Source organism: Haemaphysalis longicornis, unplaced genomic scaffold (genome assembly GCF_048455015.1).
Source record: "Haemaphysalis longicornis isolate Haplotype H1 unplaced genomic scaffold, Haemaphysalis longicornis Haplotype H1 scaffold_13, whole genome shotgun sequence".
Lineage (NCBI taxonomy): Eukaryota > Metazoa > Arthropoda > Arachnida > Ixodida > Ixodidae > Haemaphysalis > Haemaphysalis longicornis.
Window position 1 is genome coordinate 84538008 of NW_027526233.1, and position 24390 is coordinate 84562397.

The 24390-nt window shown below is 48.0% G+C and overlaps 1 protein-coding gene across 1 annotated transcript in view; it reads right to left on the reverse strand.

Moving 5' to 3' along the window:
* Positions 1-1550: 1550 nt before the first annotated feature.
* LOC144164367 (uncharacterized) overlaps positions 1551-24390 on the reverse strand; it is a 97163-nt gene continuing 74323 nt past the window's right edge. The window contains exons 3-5 of the mRNA XM_077694876.1: positions 23078-23227; positions 9800-10216; positions 1551-6405 (exon numbers count right to left, since the gene is read on the reverse strand). Of these exons, the coding sequence (XP_077551002.1) occupies positions 6223-6405; positions 9800-10216; positions 23078-23227 (750 nt within the window). The 3' untranslated portion in view covers positions 1551-6222. The remainder of the gene's footprint in view (positions 6406-9799; positions 10217-23077; positions 23228-24390) is intronic.

Consider the following 24390-nt stretch of genomic DNA (forward strand, 5'->3'; position numbering starts at 1 on the left):
TTTCTGTGCAATAGCATGTATAAAGCAGAAATAGGGCTGCGTAGTATAGAATAAGCATTGGCCTTAAGGACCGCGAAAAAAGCCAGAAATGTGCATGAAAACAGCGAGGCGTCCACGCATCGGCATTATCACGGGAATATGCTTTGGCAAGCATTGTCCAATATTGGCCTTCCTGAGCTCGGCCATTGGTTGGCTTGTCACCATCCCCAAACACCAGCCAATAATGGCGGACGAGGTATTGCCAAGCTCAAACACGTTGGCCACTGATGCTTAACCATGCTTGAACACTTTCTGCTGCGTGGGGGAGCTGTTTAGGCTGAGCGCTATCCCTCCGTCGCACCAAAAACCCCCCAAGGTTGATTGGAAATGGCGATGAGGCAAGAAGCGTACGAGCAGGTGTTGGGACTGCTCGCCTCAAGAAAAAGAAATGTGGTTAGGTAGGTCCTCCGAATCCTAACCAGTGGGCCACCGTAACAGCCGGACGGGTACGGGGTTAGCAGCGGGGGGGGGATCAATGACATGTGCAGCCAACTGGAAGGAAAAAAGGCGACATTGACAACAGCCACAAGAAAAAAGAGCGCCCAGATAGGAATTTTTACAAGTATTGAAACAAACTGGGTTAATTTCTAAGCGGAAAAAATAAAAAAAAATCACGCGCCCCTCCTTCAAACCACGGCGATAGTTGAACATGAAGCTCTCTCGTTACGGATTATTCGGTTGTCGTCTAGGTTTCCCACATCGCTTGGGCCATGTCGACATGGGGCAGTTGGTTAGTCGCCGGCTTCAAAACGTGAGAGGCTTAGATTCAATCCCGGCCACAGGAAGCCCTTTTTTTTCGTTCTTGTTTCGCTGTATAAAAGGTATACAGCGAAGCAGTGTACCTTTACCAGCCAAGGAAATCCACGTGTCTGCATCAGCAGGAAACTCCCAGGATAAATGAAAGATATTACTGGTACCTCCAGGAATCGAACGTGGGCCCGCAGCGAGGACTGGAGCACGAGTCAGTATTCTTAGCGACTCAGCTACATCCACACACGGACACGGGGACACAGACGGTGTACTCAACGAGCACAATGGTGGGTCTAGCCCTACACTCATTCAAAGCCCTTGTATGAAGTGCGAACTACATAATGTATGATAACGACGTTCACGTGATTGGGATTAGCGGTGAGCGGAACAGGTTGTGGGAGGAAGCACCCACGACCATTGTCCATGCGACGTCACCTGAACTCACACATATTGCTCTGCGAATAGTGAAACCAGAGATTCAGCCAGCCGTTACGTTGAATTTGCGGGGGTGGCGTCCCGAAAACAGCAGCAGTGTCGACCACGCCCGGGCTAGAGCGGCGGACGCCGCCGCTGTAGCGCGGCCGCAAGTCTTGAAAAAGAAAACGGAGAGGAGCGCCTTTCGGAGGATGAGACGGCGGAACCTTACAGCGTTACGTCGGCTGTTTAAAGCAGGCTTCAGGCTAGCTGTGCTCTGAAACTATAGAAACAAAGGGACAAATGTTCACAACTGTTGTGGGAACAGTTAAATGGAAGCGACACTGTTAGAAGCGGTATCATTTTTATTGCTTTTCTTTCGATGTTTCCATGTACAGTGGCAGTTACAGAGTCGCTTTCAGATTCAGCATAGTGAGATGCAGCGAAAATTGTGCACAGTGAGGCATGGCATCTGAAAGCTGCATACAAAATGGGCTTCACATTAGCGATGAAAGTTTGTGCACGTTTTTGCCTACTACTACATTTACAAAGGCTTACCATCACCACCACAAGCAACACTTCCTCCTCAGAAGAAAGCTGACACCCGTTATCCACAACAGGTCCGTCAATAGCGACCGCTATGCAGCTCGTGCAAGTCATGAGTGTCTGCAGATGGTTGCGGGTGAATATATGTGTTATGGTAAAAGGGGTGCATGTACGAGGCACGTTTATCCGCACATAATGCAAAATCCATTTCACTTTAATTTTACCCGAATTGCTTTTACCCCGTCATGGTTTTTATAGGTGGGAGACGCTTCTGCCCTCGCTCTCCCTCGCATGCACTGACGGCACCGCTTCTCGGACTGGGTATACAGGGTAACGTCACGTTGAACTTCTGAATGGCATTCTTCAATATTTTAATTTCATATTCATCATTCTCATTAATTTCTTTCTCAAGGGTTTCTCTCTCAATAATACATTAGGCGGGTGGGCAAAATCAACAATTTGAAGAAACGTAGCTACATAAGATGCACGTGATTTAGAAATAGAAATGGAAAATTGCTTTTCAGGAATGTGAAGTAGGGCACAGGATAGGTACTTGGCATGAAGGACAGCGTTGTAGAACAGTAAGAATAAAAGCACCGATATCATGTCAGATGGAGTCAGAAAAACTTGCTGGAAAGCACTGACAGAAAGGAACTGCTAACAGCTGGCTGAGTTCATGTGAATAACGCTTGACAGTGAATTTCGCTAAATAATTCTTTTCGTTAACTGCAGAAAATAAAAACGTATAATGAATTTGTGGGACCATGTCACCAATGAAGGCGTCATCTCCGTTGCTAAATTAACAGTTGAATAATATTTGTTTTTTGAGTTGTTGAAGAATTGAAGCTTTGAGAGCATTCGCAAGATAGGAAAAGTACCGAGGCAAAGTTTCTGTGTTCAGTGCTTCTTCATCGTCTGCTTGTGTGCTCCGCCTAGATATTTTGAGAACAATCATCACCATTATCATCAACAACAGCAGCAACACCATAATCATCGGCAGTTTGAATGCTTCGGCTTCGGAACTACCACAGCAAGACAAAATAAATGCCCTTCGTTGCAAAGTAAAACGTTTATCGCCAAATCTCCTCTTCTCTTCCGCAAAAAAAAAAAATGAAGTCAGCTTTTTTGTGTTACTGGGGATGAAGTTGGCTGATTCCTCGCAATTTGAAGACATAAGGTTGGGTTCGATAAGGGAAGCAGGAACATGCGATACGAATATGCTACTGTGTATTCGTGCTTCACACCTCTATGGACGTAATGTGCTTAGCGTACATAGATAGAAACCATCCTTATACGGTTCAAATTTTGCCGCAGTGCCTCCTCTATTCACAAACGAAAATGTCAGAAGCTCCCAAGCCGAAATTGTCGAATAGCACGTAAAACGTTTTCTAGCCGCCTGTTTCCACAGGTGCTCTCCTACGTATCGAACGGGCCTGTTCACCACTCCCGAACACAGTGAACTCGTGAAGTGGTAATCACGTTCGTGATACCTCAGTCATAATGGTAAGTTACTCGTAATCATAACCCAGAATTCAACACAAGGGCCATAAATACGCTTCATGACCGACAAAAGCCGGGAACTGTCATAAACGATGGAGTAGTACTACCAGGTAATGGCCGGTATAGCCACACATATAGGTCATAATCACCCTTATGAATTCAGTGATGTAATATGAAGTAAGGCTCTCAACACAACACGACACAAACACTTTCCAGAACACGACAGACAACATGTTTCACCACGCCCGTCATACTTTTTAGCCGATGATCCCATACTTCCTATTAAGCGTGTTTTAAGTATTTACTAGAATTTTATTTCTTGCAGCTCATTTCATATCAGATTTAATCACCGCACGGCCCTTTACACCGACTATCACTGTAATCAGAGTCAGCATTACTGGCCTATCTTAAGTTCTACAACACTAGTCTAGGCTTTTATTTTCGTTTTTGGGCGTTGTGCGCCCTCTGTTGGCCTTGCGCCATTAAAAGACAATCATCATCGTCATACGTAAAGCTTGTATTCAAATCCATTCTTCTGAGAAGCTACTGTTTTGTGAGAATTAGGGCTTTATTTTGTCGAACGACAATGCATCCGTGTACGAGAAGGGCACATTATACCACGCCGAAACTCATTGTTGTAAGTGAGAACTGTCCACTGTGAATTGCACCGTACTTTTTCCATGACTAACCACCAAAATACCCTTGCACGAAACTCGTTCAACTCAATGGCACAAGCGAACATGTATTAATACGGTTTTTTCTCTTTCTCTGCTTTTCCGCGGGATGCTGCTGCGTTCTACCCGGGTGCTCCACTGGGTTTTATCTTAGACCAGATAACTCTGGCCTCAGGTGATATTTACACCCGCTAACGTTGTCCTCCTCGTACTGCGCCGGAGGTGCCTGATGGGAGAGACTTCCGAAGGGGTGTCTAGGGAATGATCATGTGAGTACCACGTTCTCAGTGCTTAGAGCTGGTGGCGTCGGCGCCAGGGAGACTCAGACGTTCAACGTTTCTCCTTACATCTCGCATTTCCCGACGCACTCGCTCCTGCCCACCGTTCTGAAAACTCAGAAAATACGCCCAGTACAACTACGGAAATGCCACAGGCAAGTTCGCTTCTATCCAGGTACGCCAGGATGAAACTTCCGTATCACCTGGACTCCCGCCTATGCGTGGGATCAGCCATTTTAACAGCAGAACTGTCTAGGCTTTTAGTTGCCATCCAGCGTTACAAGAAAAATAACAAGAAAAAATACTCAGCGCACGTGATCATGTGCCTTGTCAACCGCTCACGGCGTCGGCCAGCTCGACCTTCGAGAACACTCTGCCAAGCGTCGTGGCGTGATATCTGGCGTGATATTCTCTTCGCCAGTTCACGTGCGCTTAAGGGGGAAGCAAAGACGTTGAGTTGGCGAAGCCGGTTGCCGCAGGATCTAGAGTGTGCTAATAACGCGGTCCACTTTGGTGTAGGTGTTAGCACCAACGAACGAAACAATCTGGGCCTGCCAGTCATGGAGAACATTGAGAGCCAAGTTGACAAATCCAAACGGGGGTGGTCCAACAGCGGGGTCTCTAACGAAGAGACCCGGCTGTGCGGTTTCTCCAGCCTTGCACCGCTCGTGCAAGCTGCGCCAAGGTTTACCCCTCAAACTTTTAAAACTAACTCTATTTTCCGGGAAGCGCTTGTTCGCGCACGCTAAAGCCAGCCAAATACCTAGAGACCAGTTTGCCTGAAGCGTATCTAGAAGCATCTATAGGCTCGACAAACGGCACTCACGACCTCTTCCCTGCATAGGACAAGTCACAGGCAAATACTTGTGTTCTTCAAGGGTGAGAAGATGTGCATTACCCTATCGCTACGTATTGCACCATGGACGCTTATAACTGCGTTATTTCGTTGTAGTTCCGGGGTGTAGAAGCAATTGAAAAAAATGCCAGCTCGTTGAGGCATTAGACATTTTCAGCACACATCACGCATACAAGCCATCTTTCATCGTGCCTTGTTTGAGTCTCAGTGAGCACCAAGAAGCTTTACTGCAATTGCCAATGTAAGCACAAAACATAGGTGTCATTACTGTATTTTGTCGTCAATGAAAAGTACAGGGCAAATGGGGAGCGGCAGTCCCTGGTACTGCGAAATAACTTCGCGTTCAGCGAACCATCAGGAGTCTGTGCAGACTCCGGGGACGGTGATAAGCTGTGTGCTGGGCATCGGTAAAGCTGGTGCTCCATTCCGATCTAAGAAGCGAAGTCCCTCTTTAGGAGAGAGACCCTCGGTAGCACGCATTCTACAGCAATAAGTCCTAGTTCTTGTAAGCTGTAGAGGGGCAAAGGCAGATCCGTAATGTCGCCCACGGTGGGGATGGGGTACGATGGCGGCGGCGGATACGTCGAAGCTTTTGCAACACGGAACTCAATGTATGCTTAGTGTAGCTGTGCTCGGGTACAAGTTAAAACTTGCATCGCTCATTTAGCGCATCGCTCCGCTGAAGCGACGAACTCCGGACTGGAACACGCGTGCACGCTTTGAAAGAAGATCGCGTGTAAGGCGTGATATTGTCTGCTTTTTCTTACGTACTATATTTGTCATCACTGCGGTAGTTTATAAGTAGATTAAGCCGCCAAAAGTTACGGTAATAAACGGCTTGTGTCACGCTCAAAGTATTCACAGTAATGTACTCTGCGCCCCTCGGAGGAACAAGTCTTAGGTTCAATTTCTATTGTCGGTCTTAAGTTGTGTGTGACAGTAAGTTAGGAAACACGCTGGGAGGACGGGGGAAGGGGGTGATTCGCCCATGGCCCTTCCTTGAATCCCTCTTCCTCTATGCAGCGCCCTTTGCCGCAATCCCTTGCTGCGCCTTCGCAGTGCAGTGGCGTTCCAACAGCTCCGGGAACAGTTGTACTCCCGCCCCCCTTTTGTGCAAACCAGCTACTGTTTCCACGCGTGCGTCGTTTACACAAATGGCGGGTTCTTAACGGGCGCCTTGCCCCGCCGACATGTATCGCTGGTGGAAGCGGTTGCCCTCGTGCTGCCTCCACTGCTGGGCCCGCGCCCTGAGCTGGTCCCGGAGGCCTCGCTGGATGAGCTGCGCCTCGCGTCGCTTGGCCGACACGTGCTTCAGCCAACGGTCTTCGCGTACGGGCAGCCCGAAGTCCTGCGCCGAAGAAGTACAAAAAAAAGTGCAGCTTGGCTGAATCGTTTGGGAACATTGTGTGAAAACAGACGTTCTTGCAAAGACCACAGCAGAATATGGTTGCAGGTTTATCATGCACGCTGGCACCTCTCAATGCTTCAATTCATGGATTGTGCAATGCCAGGTTGAGGATCAGCTCTCCACACTGCATCATTCTACTGCACTCCGGAAAGGAGCATAGCATTGTGCTCTCTATCATAACCATAGCTATCATCCCCGTCATCATACCTAAGTCTACTGCAGCATCTACCCGTCACCACCAACGGCTCCTGTTCTCCCGGGTGCATTGTGCAATCCCGAATTTGCTAAATTCGTCCCTGGAAAGCGTTAACAGTCTTCCCGTATTTCTTGTCCGTTCTTTCGGTAGACTTTTATTCTGGTAGTCTACCGGTTGGCAATTTATCGCACACCATGGTCAGAAAAAATGCATTTGTCTTTTAAAGCGAAGCTTTTTAAGCCTCACTGATGGCGTTGACATCCGAGTAAAACACAGTGCAGGAGAGCCAACTCTACGCAATGTGTTTCTCAAAGAGTACAACAGTCATACACCACATAACAGAACAAGGGGCTGTCTTTTCACACCTAACTGACCTCTTGGAATGAGCAAGTTATAGTTGGCACTACACACGGTTAGGAGTGACGATGATGAAATACACTATCTAAGCGGTGTTGCACTTTGAACTTTGGTGGTGTGGGGTTGGATGTGGGCTTTGAGTGTTGGCTTCATCGAAGTCGACTTTGACATTGGATTATGTATTTTGGCAGAGCAGCATTGCAACTTTGGCTTTGACTCAGGTTGCATGGGGGAATACTTCTTGTTATGACCACTTTCCTCTAAAAAAGGGGCTTGGATTTTTTTTTAACTTGACCTTTGATATTCTCCACCCGACATTGTTTACTGATCCAGGACGCTCGCTTCCTGCTTCTAAACTTTGGAACTCCTATTATTCTTCGTTCCCTGGCCCCGTGGGGTGAGCTAATTCTTGTTTTCAGTTTTTTAGTAAGCGCCAAGTTTGCTTTCTATACGTCGTTAGCCTGCAGTACATTCCAGGCCACTCCGGAATCGCTGGTATAGCGATTACGGATAAAATGGCTGCCGGTGCTGCACTGCAAGACACAGTTGGCATAGCAACCGTGCCCTACTCTGACATTAAGCCACACATCAGAAAACACCATCGCAAAACATGGCAAGTCCACTGGAGTAAACAGACAGACAACCAACTACATTTACTAAAACCACACTTGTGGCAATACACCATCGACAGACACCACAGATACATAGAAGTTGCCTTTTCTCGGCTAGGGATAAGGAAACCACATGCAACGCACTCGTATCTGCTCACGGGATCTTCAAGACCCCTGTGTAGCAGGTGCTTAGAGGCCCTATCCGTAGTTCACATACTCATTCAGTGCAAGTCACTCGACACAACAACACATAAACACTTCCCCTAACTCTACAGACAACACATCTACAGACAACACATTCCACTCCACCCATTGTTGTTTTAAGGTGACGATGCTATTGTTTTCGTTGAAAGTGTTTTTAACTATTTGTCAAATATTAGGTTTTTAGACCTCATTTCCTACCATGCACAATCCACACTGGCTCTATACAGCAGCCACAACCATTGTCTTCAACTGATCTTTCGCTCTTATTGAACGATTTTACTGCTGTATAGTTTACTCCTCATACATAACCACTGATTTGGCGCTCTTTGCCCGAGTTGGCATTGCGCCATAATAATCCAACCATCATCATAGCCGGCAGTGGACATTACTATTTTTATTGATACAGGCATTCTCTGTTCATAATTTTCTAATGCTTGTCGAGTGCATCGCAGCCCAAACGCAATCTGCGCTGGATTTGTTTCTCGTTATTGGGATCAGCACTGGCCACGTCTACTAGTTATAGTTGTATTCGCCAACTTAAGCATTTCGTTATACGGGGTTATACGCCCAGCATTTCGTTATACGCCCAGCATTTCGTTATACGCCCAGCAAGCATTATGACCGAGCTCAATAAAGTTCATTCTCTTGCACGATAGTTCCTATAGAACACGAATTCCTGCAGTTTTCTAAAACCACTCGCCTGCGGGGTGAGCACATGTATTTTCAGTGGCGCAAATTTGTGTTTGTGTACAACTGTACGGAGAATAAACTAATTGTGACAAGTAACGAAGAACTCAATGTCTGTTGCACCCATTGATATATTGGACCTATCGGGTATCGCCGAGTTCAACCGTTAGCGTATAAGCATATAGTCAGCGTGTTTTTTGCAAAACAAAATACTTTCACTCGGTCACATGCCCGTTTTAATCACTTACCCTCCGCGGTCCCGGCGTACCCAAATGGGAACCGCAACAATAAAGGCAATAGCTCTCCCAGATTCGAAATTAGCGCGTCAAAAGTCTCCCCGCAAAAAGCACGCCGTGCTTTTAGTAAGCCCCTCTAGGTGGCGCGATGTGTCCAGGCATCTATGAAGAGCGAGGCGGCAAAAATGGCTTTCAACGGCGCGAGCGCTCGAATGTTGTTCTATTCAAAAATCCACTTTCAACTTTCAACCAATGCCATTTTCTTTCTTTTTGCGTACAAGTAGCGAGGTGTATAAGTTTCCGGTGTTTTAAGCGGGCGCATTAGCCCTTCTCACGCCCAATTCCTGGCCAATCCCCCTCGTGGGTATGAGCGAGGTCACCAGGAGCAACAACAACAACAGCGTCCACAGGATAAGAAGGCGCAGAGTACCCTAAAGGGTACCATCAAATTTCCTAACTTTTGTTTGCTGTTTTGCTACTGTAATTATTTTGCACTTATTTCTATGGATAATGCACCAAATAAAAGTGTGTTGTAGCATTTTCGTAGCATTTGTGAAGCATTGTAGAATGTTGAAAATATTGGCCCTTGCATTCAACACGCACTGAAACCAAGAGTACCCAAATGGGTACCACCAAATTTTATTACTTTCGTTTGCTTTTTTGCTATTTAATTTTTTGTTTATTTCTGTGGATAATGAATCGAATAAAATGTTACAAAAGATTTTTGTATTTGTGCATTCTTGGGGGCGGAAGAGGCTAATTAACTTAGGTCAAATACTTAACCGAGGCGTAAAAAATACGGACCAATAATGTCTCCAGTACTGTTGCTGCTGTTACTTTCCCAAACAACTACGTTTATAAGATCCACTTCCCATTGTTGTATCGCGTGCGCGTACACGTGAAATGCAGAGCCAACTGCGGAACCTTGCATAAAGGCACAATGCGTGCTTTTCAAGGGTTTCACACACACACAAAGAATGTTTCCTACGCACGAAATATAGATGAAAATGAAATCTCGAGAAAAGGCCTTGCTCAGCACTTACCCGTCCATGCTCTCGCCACGATCTGGGCAGGGGCGGAAGTTTACTTCCGGACGCCGCCCGCTCGAGGCGTCTGTGGGGCTTGGAGGACGGCGATTGCGTCGAAGAAGGGGTCCCAGTGGACTTGGGCTTGGTGTCCGACACCTCTTCCGCCCCATCGTCGTCCTCGAACTGCTCGCTCTCGCCGCTACTTCCGCCGCTGCTGCTTCCGCTGCTCCCCTGACTGTCCCCGTCGTCCTTTTGTCTGCTTCCTGGCAGCTTTCCGCCACCGTTGTCCTCACTTCTGGTTCCGCTCATGGTCCTGTAGGTTAGCTGCCTCGATGCCAGCTGCCGATTCTGATTCTGGGACTCCTCTTGGTCTCCTGGTGGCTTGGCGGTCAGGTAGGAGGTCGGAAGCGGAAGTAGTGCGTCCAGCTCCTTCTGCGGATGAAAACGAATTCCCTCCCCTCACGAACGGTTCACGAAGGTGATAGCCGTATTAATAAACGAAGGACAGCCGTTAGTCGATCCACAAGTTGAAAGAGCGATGACGACAAAATACACAATTTTGTTCAGTTTGAAAGACCTAGTCTTTGGTAGCTCACTCAGCTACACCGAAGCCACAAGTTTTGCGTTGCAGTGACGTATTGTGGACAGGAGTGACGTCACATGGGCCATCACTTAAAACACAGTTATCATTGTGTTAAGCCCACGTTAGCATAAAAGGGATACCATCAAAAGGAACTCAAGGCACCACTACGCTCGCCCCGTCATGCTTCTCGGTGGTGGCTAAGGGTTGTGATCGCTAATCACAAAAACAAGATTCTGTGACGTAACGAAGTAATCGGTGGAAAGCGAGGGCGGAGTCGCCACTGCTTCGTGCATTTTGTTCAACGCGTCAACCGTTTGTTTTAAGTTTGCGATAAATATGCACCTTCGTTACTGAGGGAAGTAGGTTCGTTTTTTATTTAGTGAACTAAGCTTGCATTTTGTCTTCGTCTTTATAGGCCCTTTAAAACAGAAGTGTGGAAAGGAATTTTCCCGCATCTTGATTGCGTGTTTGATGGTATTCGAGGTGATAGACCCGGGCATGTGCGATGTCCCTTATTTTAAAACAAACCGGAATCACCTGTATGGAACAAAAGGAGCAGTATTCGTCTGAACCGCTTCTCTGCATATAAACTGAACGCCTAGCACTGGTTGTGGTGTTTAACGCGCCGAAGCTAAACCAGGGATATGAGGCGCCCCATAGCGGAAGTGCCCGGGTTAATTTTCACCATCTGGGCATCTTTAACGCGCGGTGAAATGTCGACAGACGGTCGTTTTCGCTTTTCGCCTCCATCTAAAAAGCAGCCACCGCGGCCCGGATCGAACTCCTGACCTTGGGCTCAGCAGCGCAACTCCTCAGCCACCAATACACCGCCTGCACACACAACACAAGACAGGCACTTCGCAGAACTACACAAACAACATATTCCCCTACACCCATCCTAGTTTTGGGTGACAATGCCTTGGTTTCAGTGAAACGCGTTTTTCAATATTTGTCTGATGTTAACATTTTAAACCTCATTTCCCATCATGCATAATCAAAACTGGCCCTATACACCAGCCATCACCATTGCATTTAATTGATTTTACTGTCACTCTGGCTTACACGTTTTAGTATCAACTTTTTTCTCTTATCTACTTTTGTTTGGCCCTCTTTGCCACAGCTGGCCTTGCGCCAAAAAATCCAGCTATGATCATCATAATCATCACCAATCCACTGCGGCGGGTACCTACAGGCTTGCAGGTGGGGGCACATGAATGCACCCACCCTGACCCTCCTCCGACTAACGTTAGAAAATTACTCCACCTCCCCGTAGGGGAACCCTGAGTAGTATGCGAAGCAGCCATGGGGTCGACTGAAGTTCCCATTAGTTTTCAGTTCGTCGTTTCTGTTGACGTTCTGATTCGCGTGCGATCGTTGTATCAGTAGCTTCGTGACGTAGTTTGAATGAGTGAAGGACATTAAGGCGCGTTCGTAGCACATGCTCCCGTGTCGGTTTGTAGCGCAGTGGGAAGAGCGCCACGTACCTCCCTGTGCGGCCAAAGAGTCGTGGGATCGAAACCGGTAGCCGCCTAACTATTTCTTTTTATAGTGGACTGCGCTGGCGTCAGACCAAACGCTGACGGGTCTGAAGAGACGCGTATGCGCAGTAGAGTGCGGACGGCGGACAACGACAACGACAACAAGAAAGGGAGGGACACAGCCCAGACGACGAGATGCTTCGCATCCCAAATCACCTTGAGGTCACGGATCGTGATCCTGCACACCGTGAAATACAGTTACGGCTCACCCCTTTTCTACCGTTGCTGAGAAGTGGGAGCGTACCTCTGCTTCCATTGCGCTGCCGTGACCGTGGGCGTGTCACTGAAGAGTAGAAGGACGTGCAATTGTCGTTGTTCGTGGCAAAAACCACGACAACAAAACACAAAAATCTACTTTTGTTGAGAACAACCACGGGAATTTCTATTTTGTTTTACACGTGCCATCGTTAATTGGCTCCATTGCATGTTTGAATACCCAAGTGTATTACTTAATAAGGGGGATCATGAAAAGTACTCTCTGTGGGAATGCAGAACTAGGTAGGTACAAGAAGTACATAATACACAGTAATACGCACGTGCATAGTACTTCCCTGGTCATTGAAAAACAAAAAAATCTTGAACTTATGCGGAAGTAGACGCGTGGCAATACACTTGCACGAAATAAAACTTAAAACAGAACAACCTTTGTGCTTATGTTTCTACCGAGCTCAATATGTCGACAATTAGGCGTTTTTGACAGTACTGCAATAAGTTTCTTGCTTTGCTTGTTTGAAAGTACAGGAACGGCTGGCGGGTGTTTTTGTTTCCTTGTTGGGGAAAAAATTTCTCCCCAACAGCAGCCAACAATCCCAATTTGAGCAACTAGGTGAGAACCTCGAAGCCTTTAATTCTGTGGTGAGCTGTCCCTGCCTCATAAGGCAGGGATCCGTAGCTGAAGGTGTTTATTTTTTTCTCGCGCACAGGGAATAACGACTACAAAAACAAACTTGCAAGCGGTGTCGATCATGCAACGGAATAGTTGATCAGTGCCCCTTATTGGTCCGGAAGCAAGAACACTGTTCTGGCTTCCGGCGGTCGGTCCACTTGTCTGTGCTACCACAAGGGAAGCGATAATTAGTTCCTTTCTACAGACAGTGACATCGACGAACCCGCAGAACACGAGCTCCGATAATTTATCCTGCTTTAAACGCCCAAACTTCACGCTTCGCATCCCACCCTATTCCGTATTTCCTCTCACATACGCGCACAAAACTGCATGTTTGAAGTGTAGAACAGTTTATGGGTTCGCCTTGTCGTCGTAGCTCGCTAACGGTTGACACGACCGCCCAAATCAGGCGGCGCAGCGAGATAAGGGACCCAAGTAGAGCCTCCTGTAACTTCGTCAGGAGGTCATACTGAGGCTTCGAAAACCACGCAGTTGAAGTATTCATAACCGATCGAACCTCCTAAAGCGCTGGCGCTGGTCATACATCTCCCCGTCTTTTTGCGCAAAAAAAAACTGCAGGTACATTTCAGGCAAAATCTGTGTATGTATTCGTCAGCCGCCGCGTTCATTTAGTTAGGAACGCTCGTGGCGTTGGTTTTTACGTTAGTAAGCGAAAAGAGCGGCCGCGCAACAAAAAAATGACGCGTTCGAAATGCGGCAGAAATGCTCCAGCAGCGCAAGAGAAAAAAATGCGCGTTCGAAATGACGCAAAACAGCCGCAGCATACGAAACTAAAGTAAGCCCAAAAAGAACAGAACTTCCCCTGGCGCAGTTTCAGGCAGGGGGCGCGCGAGCACTGCGAAGACGGGAAATTTGAGATGCAATGGATGGCAGCAGTGAGCGGATAACGGCGCTGCAGCCGATTATGGCGAATCACTGCTCTCCACTTCCAACAGCTTTCACATTGAGTGGAACGGCTCTAATATTTTTTTGTATTTAAGTGCAAATACCTCGTATACTCACCACGGGAGCGAAGGGGTAATGAAGGGTTAGTCTGGCGACGTCGCGGAGGCCGTTAATTGTGCTAGAGAAGCGGTCTGTCTCCCCCAGGATGTACGCAAACGCGATGCGGAGGAACTAGACTGCAGGCGGAGTGAACACCACGGGATGCAGCGCTGTGTGCCTGCGTGCGAAGTGTGCTACCTGACGAGTGCATCGTTTACATGAATAACAGAAATAATACCGAAAGCTTCAAAGCTTAACTGTCATTTATGTTAGGTATCTGTCAACGTGTCTTGAAACTTTCCCGCCGAATTTGGGCAAGATAAAAAATTGTTTCCTCTAAAGTTTATTATCTCTCTCTCGATTTCCTACCACGAAGGCAATCACCATGTGCCTGCTGACCATATTCCGGCATGGAAAAAATGGCCAACGACACATCAGTGTATTGTCAAGCGCAGCAAATGCCCCTTCGCTGATCGCCGTACGTACAACGCATGTGCAGTGGAAAGGAACGGTCATTGACAATCTTTTTCAAAATTCCTAGCACATGTAGACAAGAACAAGAAACAGAAAAGACACCCCGGAGCGCTACTCTGAGAGTCGCACTCCGTGGTGTCGCTTCTCTTTCTGGTCCTTGTGCACATGCGGTACAAATTTTACAGCCGTTTAACACCAACTAGCCCAGGAATCTGCACTTATTCACAATCATTGAAAGCGTTCTAAAAAATTTCAGCAAGGCGGCATTGCGCCGTCGTTCGTTACACGAACAACAAACCGAAGCGCAAGATCCTGATCTAGGAGACGTGAATCAATTTCTTTCGGTGCGTGCGAGAGCGAAAAACCTCACAAAAGAACAAAAGCGCCATCTTCGAGGCATGTAAACCAAAACTTCCCCCACCCAACTACAGCTCACATTCTGGCGCCCACCCTGTAGTCCTCGCAATGCCACTTCCACTAGGCTCGAGGCACACTCTATCGTATATTGTGGGCCTGTGATAAGAACCCCAACGTACCGTCCCTGTCCTTCCCCTCCACTGAGCACAGGGAGAGAGTACTGTCCTGCTCGGGCCCCAATAATCAGTTTTGTCGGGGGACGAGAGCCCAAAAGGCCAGACGGTCAGAAGGGGTCCGGGAAAGTGGACTCTTCCGCAAGGCTCATTTATCCACAGGGACTTTATTCCTCCTCCTCCTCGCCGGGAGTGGACTGTTGCGATAGTTCTAAAGTGTCTTGTTCCCAGCTACGCACGAGTAAATGTTGCCTTAATTCGGCCTTCCGTTTACGTGCAGAGCACTTTAGGGGCCCGAGGTATCGTCGTATACCTCGTCCGCGGTAAAGGTTTCACACGGCATCACGCGCCCATACAGAGGCTTTGAAAAGATACCCGCTTAGGAGGGTATATTAAATATAGGAACAGCTAGGAATCGTTCTGGTTAGCCACTACACAGGTCGACATGACACAGGCTATATGCAATGTGCTACACTAAGGGCTCTTTACACTGATGTCTACGGCACGAGGTAAATTAACCGGAGTTCGCGCGTGAAACGCAACACAAAAAACCCGGTAGCTCCCAAACATCAGTTCACATCTAGAAATATAGGTCGAGCCATGGCCTCTGAACATACCACCTCCCTATCTGAAAAACACACAAGGCCAAGTGCACTCAAATTTTCAACGTAAAATTTCACATAATAGTACACATAAAAAAGGTGAGAAGCGACACAAATTGCTCGCGAAATTGCTGTTTTTGAAAGCGAAGCTGAATAGAAAAGGCGGCCATTACCGGCGGCCAGACGTGACGTACGTGATTGAACGGAAGCGCCCGCGCCAGCACCGCCGGCCGCTCAGAGCAGCCTTCAAATGTGCGTGATAGCGTCGCGTTTCGCACTCTTATTTCCACAGAAGAACTTCCACTAACGTTTGCCCATGATAATGGAGTTATGCCCAATTCCTGCATCGCGTTGCTATCAATCGAGATGAAGTAGACCGTCCGGCAGTCATTTTTGTCCATCAGAATACCTGCCGGAGTAGCAATTCTTGGCATTTGGAGTAAAAAAGCGGACCCTGATTTACAAAACTACTTGCTCGTACGATATCGTAAAGTGGTTTTTGTTAACCGGCGCCTTTTCTATCACATAGCTCAGTTTGAAGGGAACAAACTGCCCGCTGGCGGAGATCAATCATTGATTGATTGTGGGGGTTTAACGCGCCGACGCAACGCAGGCGATGAGGCGCGCCGTAGTGGAGGGCTCCGGATTAATTTTGACCACCTGGGGATCTTTATCGTGCGCCGAAATCTCGTACACACGGGCGTTTTTGCTTTTCGCCTCCATCAGAAAAGCGGCCGCCGCGGCCGGGAATCGAACCCGCGACCTCGTGCTCAGCAGCCCAACGCCTTAGCCACTGAGCCACCGCGGCGGGTGGAGATCAATCACTATTTCCCCTATACACTACGTACATACAGCTTCGTGAATATCGGCCCAGTATTTTTCGCCCTGCTGCACATCGAGAAACGAAAAAATTACGCCCATCTTCCCGCGAGGGAACCCTGGTGTGATGCGACGCATCGGGGGGTTCAATTGGTGTTTCCGTTGGGTTGATTCTCTAAATCGCGTGAAACGTGTTGTGAACGCGTATGATGCATTTCCATCATATGCGGGTGTTCCTATACGCGGGACAATGGGCGTAATTGTTGTGTCACACCACTCACCGAAGGGACCGTCGCTTCCATCACGTCTTCATCGGAAGAATCAAGTCAAGCACGAAGTAGTCAAGCATGAAGTAGTCAAAGTAAGGTCATGTCATTGCGAGAGCGAGCGCTTGACTGAACCGCCGCGGCGCGATACCCGCTTTATATTCACAGCTATTGAAGGAGAGTAGACAACGGAGGATAGTCGCGCATGCGCGCACTTGCGCGCAACGGAGCAGTTGCGCGCAAGTTGCGAACAAGCCCGCCAGCTGTGGTATGCTAATGATCCCGAGTGAGAGTGTTGCACACAGCTGTGGGAGAGAAGAACGGAGGAGGGATGCGTACGGACGCCGCGACGACGACGCAGGAGGGACCAGCCCGAGAGCAAGAGATGCGTCGCATCTAATAATAAAAGTGGTCTGAAACTATAAGCCATCTTCCACAGCTAAATGATGAACTAAAACCCGGAAAAGTGTCCCATCTAACGCTGTTTTCTACTATCAACAGGCACATGTGCTGTTGAAAACATTGAACTTTTCAAGTAAACTAATCGAACGTTATACCAAAGTAAATACTTCATGTGGGAATTGAAAAAAAATCTAGTTTATTGTTTAGGAGAGGAGTAGTTTCGTTAGTTTTTCCGCTTTCCGAAGACGACTGTCGATATTTGTGCGGATGTACTTGTTACTACGAGAAAGGTTGATTTTGGTTCACTTAGCGAGAAAGGCAAAAGTCGCACAAACCTGCGTGTACAAACACTCTAGTTAGGTCTTCAAACTTTTGGAAAAGTCTAAAGGATGGAGGGGGCGTTAAAACAGCCTAAATATGGCAAATATTCGACGCGGAAGTGCAAGTGGTCAAGAATTTATAAAATATTTTTCTTCTGTGGTAGATGCAATAGGAATGAGAAATGTAAGGCAAGTGCTCGTTTCGCGCCATTTTTCCTTCAGGTAAAAATATTTTCATGTAAAGAAAATTGGCCGTGTACCTGCTCCTTTCGTTGCAAATGCCGTCAAAAGACGATAGTCTTTATCGGCTTTTGCGAAGTAAATGCCTCCCTTCGCTTTACCGCTCACCTCTCGTGTTGTTCCTCTTGCGTCGCGCTCCCCCCAAGGTAAAGACGCCAAATGTTTGCTTAAATCATTCTAAATTTCCCGCGTTCCACTGCTCCAAACCGGGCGTCTCGATGCGAACGCTGCCGTACGGCGAAGACGCGCCTTAATCGATGCGCCCCACTTCAACGTTTATAGAACCGCGTTTCCCTACTCCACGTGCGTTGCAAGCAGAACGTGGAACCTATATAGTAGAACCTTGAGTAGCTGTTGCCGGTTGCTTTCTTAAAATGGCGCCAGAAGCTATAGTGGCGCGGGCGACAGCAGGCGACGGCGGAGTGAATTCTTTTTCTGCAATTGATGAAGTATCTAATTTCGCAAAAGTCAAGCATGTATGAATTTTTATAAAGGAACGCTGCAAATATCACTTCTACATTGATTTGTTGTCTCATGTTTGCGTAATGTCTTGTTCTTCTTTAACAATTTTGAGAAGTATGAACATTACACCGGACATAGAAGGGTAGATTTAGCTGTGACTATATAAGACTATTACGAGGGCATTGTTTTGCTTTGGCCGGGTGGCTGAATCGAGTCACAGACAGACAGAGGGACAGACAGACAGACATACAGACAGCCCAAAATTTCTGGGTTTAAGGAGCCCAAGAAAGACTATCGTCTTTAAAAGTTTTTTTAACTCCAAAGCGTTCGCAATCACGTGGATAGTTGGCAGGCTTCTAATCTCTTTTATTGCATTGAAAAAAAAATGGCGGATATTGCTGCCTATGCGGTTTGTTCTAAACATGTGATGACGATGGCGGTACAGCACGCTGGTGTACCATACAAATCCCGGGCGAATGCATGCCTGCGCCCGGCGGAGCGCCCTGCAAGTCGCCGAAGAAGCGCGAGTTTCAGGGGACAGGTTAGCGTCACAAAATAAAGGCTTCTAGAGTATCGGCCCTCTTTTCTCTCATTGTTATGTGCCGCCAGGATTTTCATTGGTCGGTCAGCACCACGTGATGTGTACAGATGGGCGCAGCCATTTGGTTTCTGGGCGTCTCTCCTTTCTGTCTTTCTGTTGCGCGGACGCTAGACCTGCCGGTCGCGTTCCTTTGGGTTCGCAGCGCAGGCGTTGGCTTTGCTCTTGGTCGCCGGTTCTAGCACGTGCTGGCACGGTCCACTTTGGAATAGGTGTAAAAGCCTGTGGACGAAACGATCCGTGCCTGCCAGTCATGCGAAACTTTCAGCAGCAAGTTCGCAAATCCATGTGAAGGTCATCAACCGGGTCTCCGACGAAGGCCGAAGGGCTGCTAGCTCTGCTGTTTCTTCAGCCTCGCACAGCTGGTGCAAGCTGCGCCATTATTTATGTTTGTTATGCGCCAAATTCAGCCAAGAGAGCGGTAAAGCCGCAAAGAAGCGCGTGGCGAAGTCATGGGCAAAAAATAGAACGGAACTGGCAACGACGAAATATATCGGGCGACAAGAAGAAGGGCTGTGCAACGTGAAACCAAAATGAGGCGCCGTACGCGCAAGGAAGAAGGGTAGCCCTGTCAATGTGGAGCCCAGGCGTTGACTCATCAGGTGACAGCTAACCGGTTCGTGAAGGCATTTGGGAAAAATCATCGCGGTAGCGAGTGCAACACGAATGCTTTCGCATTCACTACTTCATGAGAACTGGTTAGATGTTGTCACACAAACTGTTCGATGTCATTGAAGGGTCCCTGCAACACTTTTTTCAACTTTTTTTGGAAATAATAAATGCTTGTTAAACGTAGTCAACCAACACGTCAAATACTTCGTTAAAGGGGTCGCAAAGTACCTCAGCCAAAAATTACTTCTACATGCTCATCAGATAACTTAAAAACTTGCTGAGAAGATCGTTCTCTCTCTTTCAGGTGTTGGCCTTCGTCGACCGCTAGAATTACATCATGACAGCGGTATAGCGGCTATTTGCCGACTTTCCTTTAACGCGTTCGATAGCCACTTAAAAAATCATGCAGCCCTCCGCCATCTAACGACGACGATGGTTGAACTCGAAGATTTCTCGCGATGGATTCTTTGGTTGCCAGAGTTTTCCAAACCGCTTTGACAATGTTGCACACTTTTTCGCTGATATTGCGGTGTCTTCGGTGTCAGTGGAAGCAGTTCGAAGTCCGCGGGGTCCTCAAAAGAATTGGTTGATATGTTTTTCATCTCACAGGCTCGACTTAGCCTTGACCAATATTTAATGCTTCGCGCGAGTCTATTGCGACGGGACAAGCGCGAGCGCTTGTCCCGTCGTCCTTCTCTACTGTCGTTGTCCAAGTCGCGCTTTTTACCTTTTCAAGCATAATGCACCAACTTGCCCAACAGATTTGTTTAATGAGTCTATTCCCGATGCCCTGGTTTCTGGACGTTTTCCTATGCTTTTATGTCGTGTTCCGTTCCCCGATTGTCCGCGTTAGGATGTGCTCAATAGAGTGTAAAATGTGTGTTCTGCCTGGTGTTAAAACACTTTTCTTTAAATTACACCCTGGTACGCTCCTTCTTGAAACCTGGATGAAAAAAATCACGCATCACCACGAAGTGAATCTTGACAAGTGGGCGAAGCACTTGGGATCGTTCTTACCGTAAATCACCCGTGGCAGTGCCCTCTCGCGTGTTTAAATGACTGACAACGCGTGCGTACAGTATATACAATTTCAATCCAATCCGGTACAATTCAACTTAATCCAATCCAATCTATTTCAATACATTTCAATCCAATCTAATCCAAATCCAACCCAAAGTTCCTGGCGTATGCGCTACACTGTGTAAACGGACGCCAAGACCCGGACAAAGCGAGCTCCTAAGGTGCTTCGCCCATAAAGCAGGGGCCTGTTTATAGCTTTGTCGACAGACTGTTGGCTCTGCTTTCGACCAGAGACAATTGATCACGGATTTGTACATTTCAGAGATAATGCCTATTTCGGGGACAATTTGCAGCGAACGCTCAGAAAAGACATGAGTACTACACCTTTCACAAATACGATTTTGCCATTGGGCTATTCATATTCAGGTGAGCCACACTATGACAAGTTTGTGTTGATTGGTTTGTAGAGTATATCGCGATGTTGCTTATGTGATAGGTATGCTGAGCCACCAAGATCAACAAATTCATATTTCTGAGAAAGTGTGGCGTTTTACATAGTGTGTACAATTCGTTTGACTGGTTCCCTCTTTTGAACGGTTGTGTGTTTCCCTGAATTTTAATGCATTTGTGATTATCCTAACTCCATTGGAATATATTGTTTGCTTGACTATGTAGTCCTCGTACTTTTACGTTTGAGCGTGTACTCCCTCCCGTGTAATAAAAAAAAACAACGGAATTAGGCGATCGGGTAGATGCCGGCTTCATAAAGCGAGGGACCTAGATTCGATTCCGGCTGCGTGAAGCGTTTTTTTTACTTGACCCACGCTCGTTCTTCATCATCGTCAGCAAAAGTTGGCTTTCCTGTAGGACATTTTCGCGTTACAGACGCCATCTACGAGAACAGTAATACTTCACTTGAAAAGAAAGCCGCAAAGGCAAAGCAGAAACGGAAGTCGTATCTGCAGCGACGAGCAAATCACGGAGGGCCGCTCGGTGCTGGCGATAACTATAGCTTTTGCAGTGCTCCCTGACGCGAAGGAAAGAGTAAAAGCGTTTATCAGAAGTGTTGCAGAGTCTTCGAAAAAACAGCCGCTTCCCCTGGTCCGGGTCGTTCCTGGGTCCCTTATAGTTACGAAACTGGTGTCTATCCTATTGCACCGCAGGGGCACACGTTACCCGTACGTAAAGTGTTCGGGGTGATCTTTGCTCAGACCCGTTGCCACGGAGGATGCCATTGCTAGGCCGCAAATAAGTGCACGATAATGTGAAAATGGAGAAATATCAAATCATCCATTAATTATCTCAGATTAATGAAAATAATGAACACCCAATTCAATGTCGCTCAGAGGCTTTTCCAGGAGCTTCGGCGCCCTCTATTGGCAACTTTCGGTATCAACACCACGGTGATGCTGAAACTAGTCACGAGAGGGCGCCACAGCCCCTCTGGCAATTTGCTGTTCCGCAATTCGACCGCCTCCACAGTGGGTAGAAGTGCTTAAATTGTTGTAGCGAGCACAAGGTCCCGGGTTCGATTCCCGACCGCGGCGGCCGCTTTTCTGATGGAGGGGAAAAGCCAAAACGCTCCTGCGTATGAGATTTCGGTGCACGATAACGATCCAAGGTGGTCAAAACTGACCGGGAGCCCTCCACTACGGCGCGCCTCATCGCCTGCGTTGCGTCGGCGCGTAAACCCCACAATCAATCAATTGTTGTAGCGAAAGCTACAGTACGCTACATCGGACAGTTCTTGCGGGGTGACCAGTTGTTACCTTGAGAGCTAGAGGTCAAATCGCACCCCCTTCCGCAAGCTCCCCGATTAGAGCAGCGCGATGGCGGGGAGAGATAGGTGAGGAGGGAACGAAGCAGTGCACGGGACCCGTGCCGCCACCGCAGTAATATGTGCACGCAACAATGGAAGGCGATTTGCGCGCAGAGCTGTGCGCGATGAAGTAAAACGAACATCATGCCGTAGTCCCTCGTACAGCGACGACGCTTAAGAGAGTACTGACACCAATATTCGGCGTTAATAATATTGCACAGTTCGCTTCCTTCACTCAACAGGATACCCTGGCTGAAATATGAGCGGCCTGCGACGCGAAAAACGTGCTTCAAGTGGGTCTCATTTATCGCGCCGACGGTGCAGCGCACGGAGCGGCTCTCAGCAAATGGACATCAGCGTGACATCACCCCGTTATAGCCAAAGGAAGTGACGCGACCGCTCTCGCCAAAAACTCGTGACGTCACTTCACGCACGCGGCCCCGCGACCAGCGAGCGGGTGCTGGCGCTAGGGTGGCTAGAATGGGCATTCTAACCACCCTACCGGCGCATTTACAAACGGGTCTACACTCATAACCGCTGCCAAGAAATGCACTGTTGACAAAAATAAAGTTCCACACACAGGAAAGGAAGCGATAATATAGCTCGGAATCGCAATAGAAGTCGCCATCAGGACTTTACGCAGCTATCGTAGGAAAGGTAGGTCCAGCAACTCCACGCAGCTCAGCCGTTCAGCTCCAGTGGCGGCGCGGTCGAAACAACGCCCCCACTGGCCTCCGCAGTGTCTTGACGTCAGCACAAAGCGGTGAGGTCATGCCGAGATTGTCATATGCGCCTTTCGGGATGAAAGCGCAGGAATTTGAAACAAACGATTTTCAGGTGGTTCAATGTCATTAATTATTGCGCGCTGATGTATATAATGCTCTGTTTCGGGTTCGCCAGACCATTAGGCGTCGATAAAAGCAATGAAAGTGAAACATAAAATTTTCGTGCCAGTACTCCTTTAAACAACGCCGTGAGGCGAAAAAGCGGAAACACGCTGCTGTTGCTTCCAGCTTCGTTACCTTCAAGTATTAAGCGTTAGTGTGAGCTTTCTTAATTTTTGTATCTCCCACCAGATCGTGCGCTGTCTGGAAAACAGGGATGATTTGGAACTCACTGCTTCCGGGTAGCTGAACGTTTCGTACAGGAGCTTGTACACGGTGTTCCAGCCGGAGGCGGACTTCGAGGTGGGAGCACTGTCGTCACGAGGGCTGTGGGTGTCAGGCCCCAGTTCTGCTGACCTTGTGTCATTGCTGGCTTCTGGCGCCTGCGCAGCAAAAGAAAAATAAATAAACAAATGGGAAGCCAAAGTAAATGACGCGCAAGCGTAGACGTAAAGGCTGCATTATACTACATACGGAACGAGAAAAATTACTTGACCTCCCACCCCCTTACCGACAGCCAAGAAGAGTAGGCTTTGGGGTTAGCGGAGTGATCTCTCTGTAATTTTATAGTGTTACGCAAAAGAAGCGTGTATCATTGCTCAGTTACATATCTTTGTAGTATGTATTCTTTTTATAGTTTCTAATTACGCTAAACGTGTGTGTGGACATTCGCATTTATTTGTATGGGTTAATGTATGGTTGCTTCTTTTCCTGTCGCTTGTGCTCTCAGGTGCTTGGGGCCTAGTCAGGCGACTATTACAGTGGAAATTCGCCTCATCATCTAAGCGATTTCGTATCGTCAAAAGTTATATAAAGGTGCAATTTGAAGCCCAGGGATTTGGAAAATTGTCGCCCAGAAGTTTACTGAAACGATTCCCCTCAGCTACGCTGGCAATCGGAAGCTATGGTTGCGGCAGCAGAAGCGTTGAATTTCCTGTTGCTGGAATCCCGTGAAATTGCGACTGAAGTGTGGACAGGGGAACAATGAAAATGCGTCACAGACGAAAAAAAAATTAGCAGTGGCTTAGCTCGGCTATGCCAGGACATACGTAGCGTGAGCTGAGGTTCAGCTGGTTATTCTTAGCTGTCCTGGTTGCCTAAGATTAGCCTGATTATCATGCTTACTGTTGCTTCAGTGACACACACACACTGTATACGCATTATGTGACACATGTATATTTATCAAGCGGCTCCGGCGCCGCGTCACCAATCGCCCCAGAGCTAAGCTGGTTCCACAGGCGCACGACGGTGTTCCTGCGACGCACGAGCCATCGGTTCCACACCCGGGCACCCCTCGCATGATCATCAAGTGGACCGGGCCGCAAGGTGCGGAACGGAGGTCGGCGAAGACGCTGGGCGCGTGGGGTGTGTGAGAGACACCGCGAAGCGAGCAACGTTCCATGCGCCGTGTGACGTCACTGGTTCCCCGCGCATGCGCAGCACGGCTCTCCAGGAGCCACGCGAAACTGCTCAACCTAGGCCTGTGTAGCTCACGCTAGAAAAGGATACCCGCCTGCTCAGTGAAGTTCATTCTGCCAGCGCATCC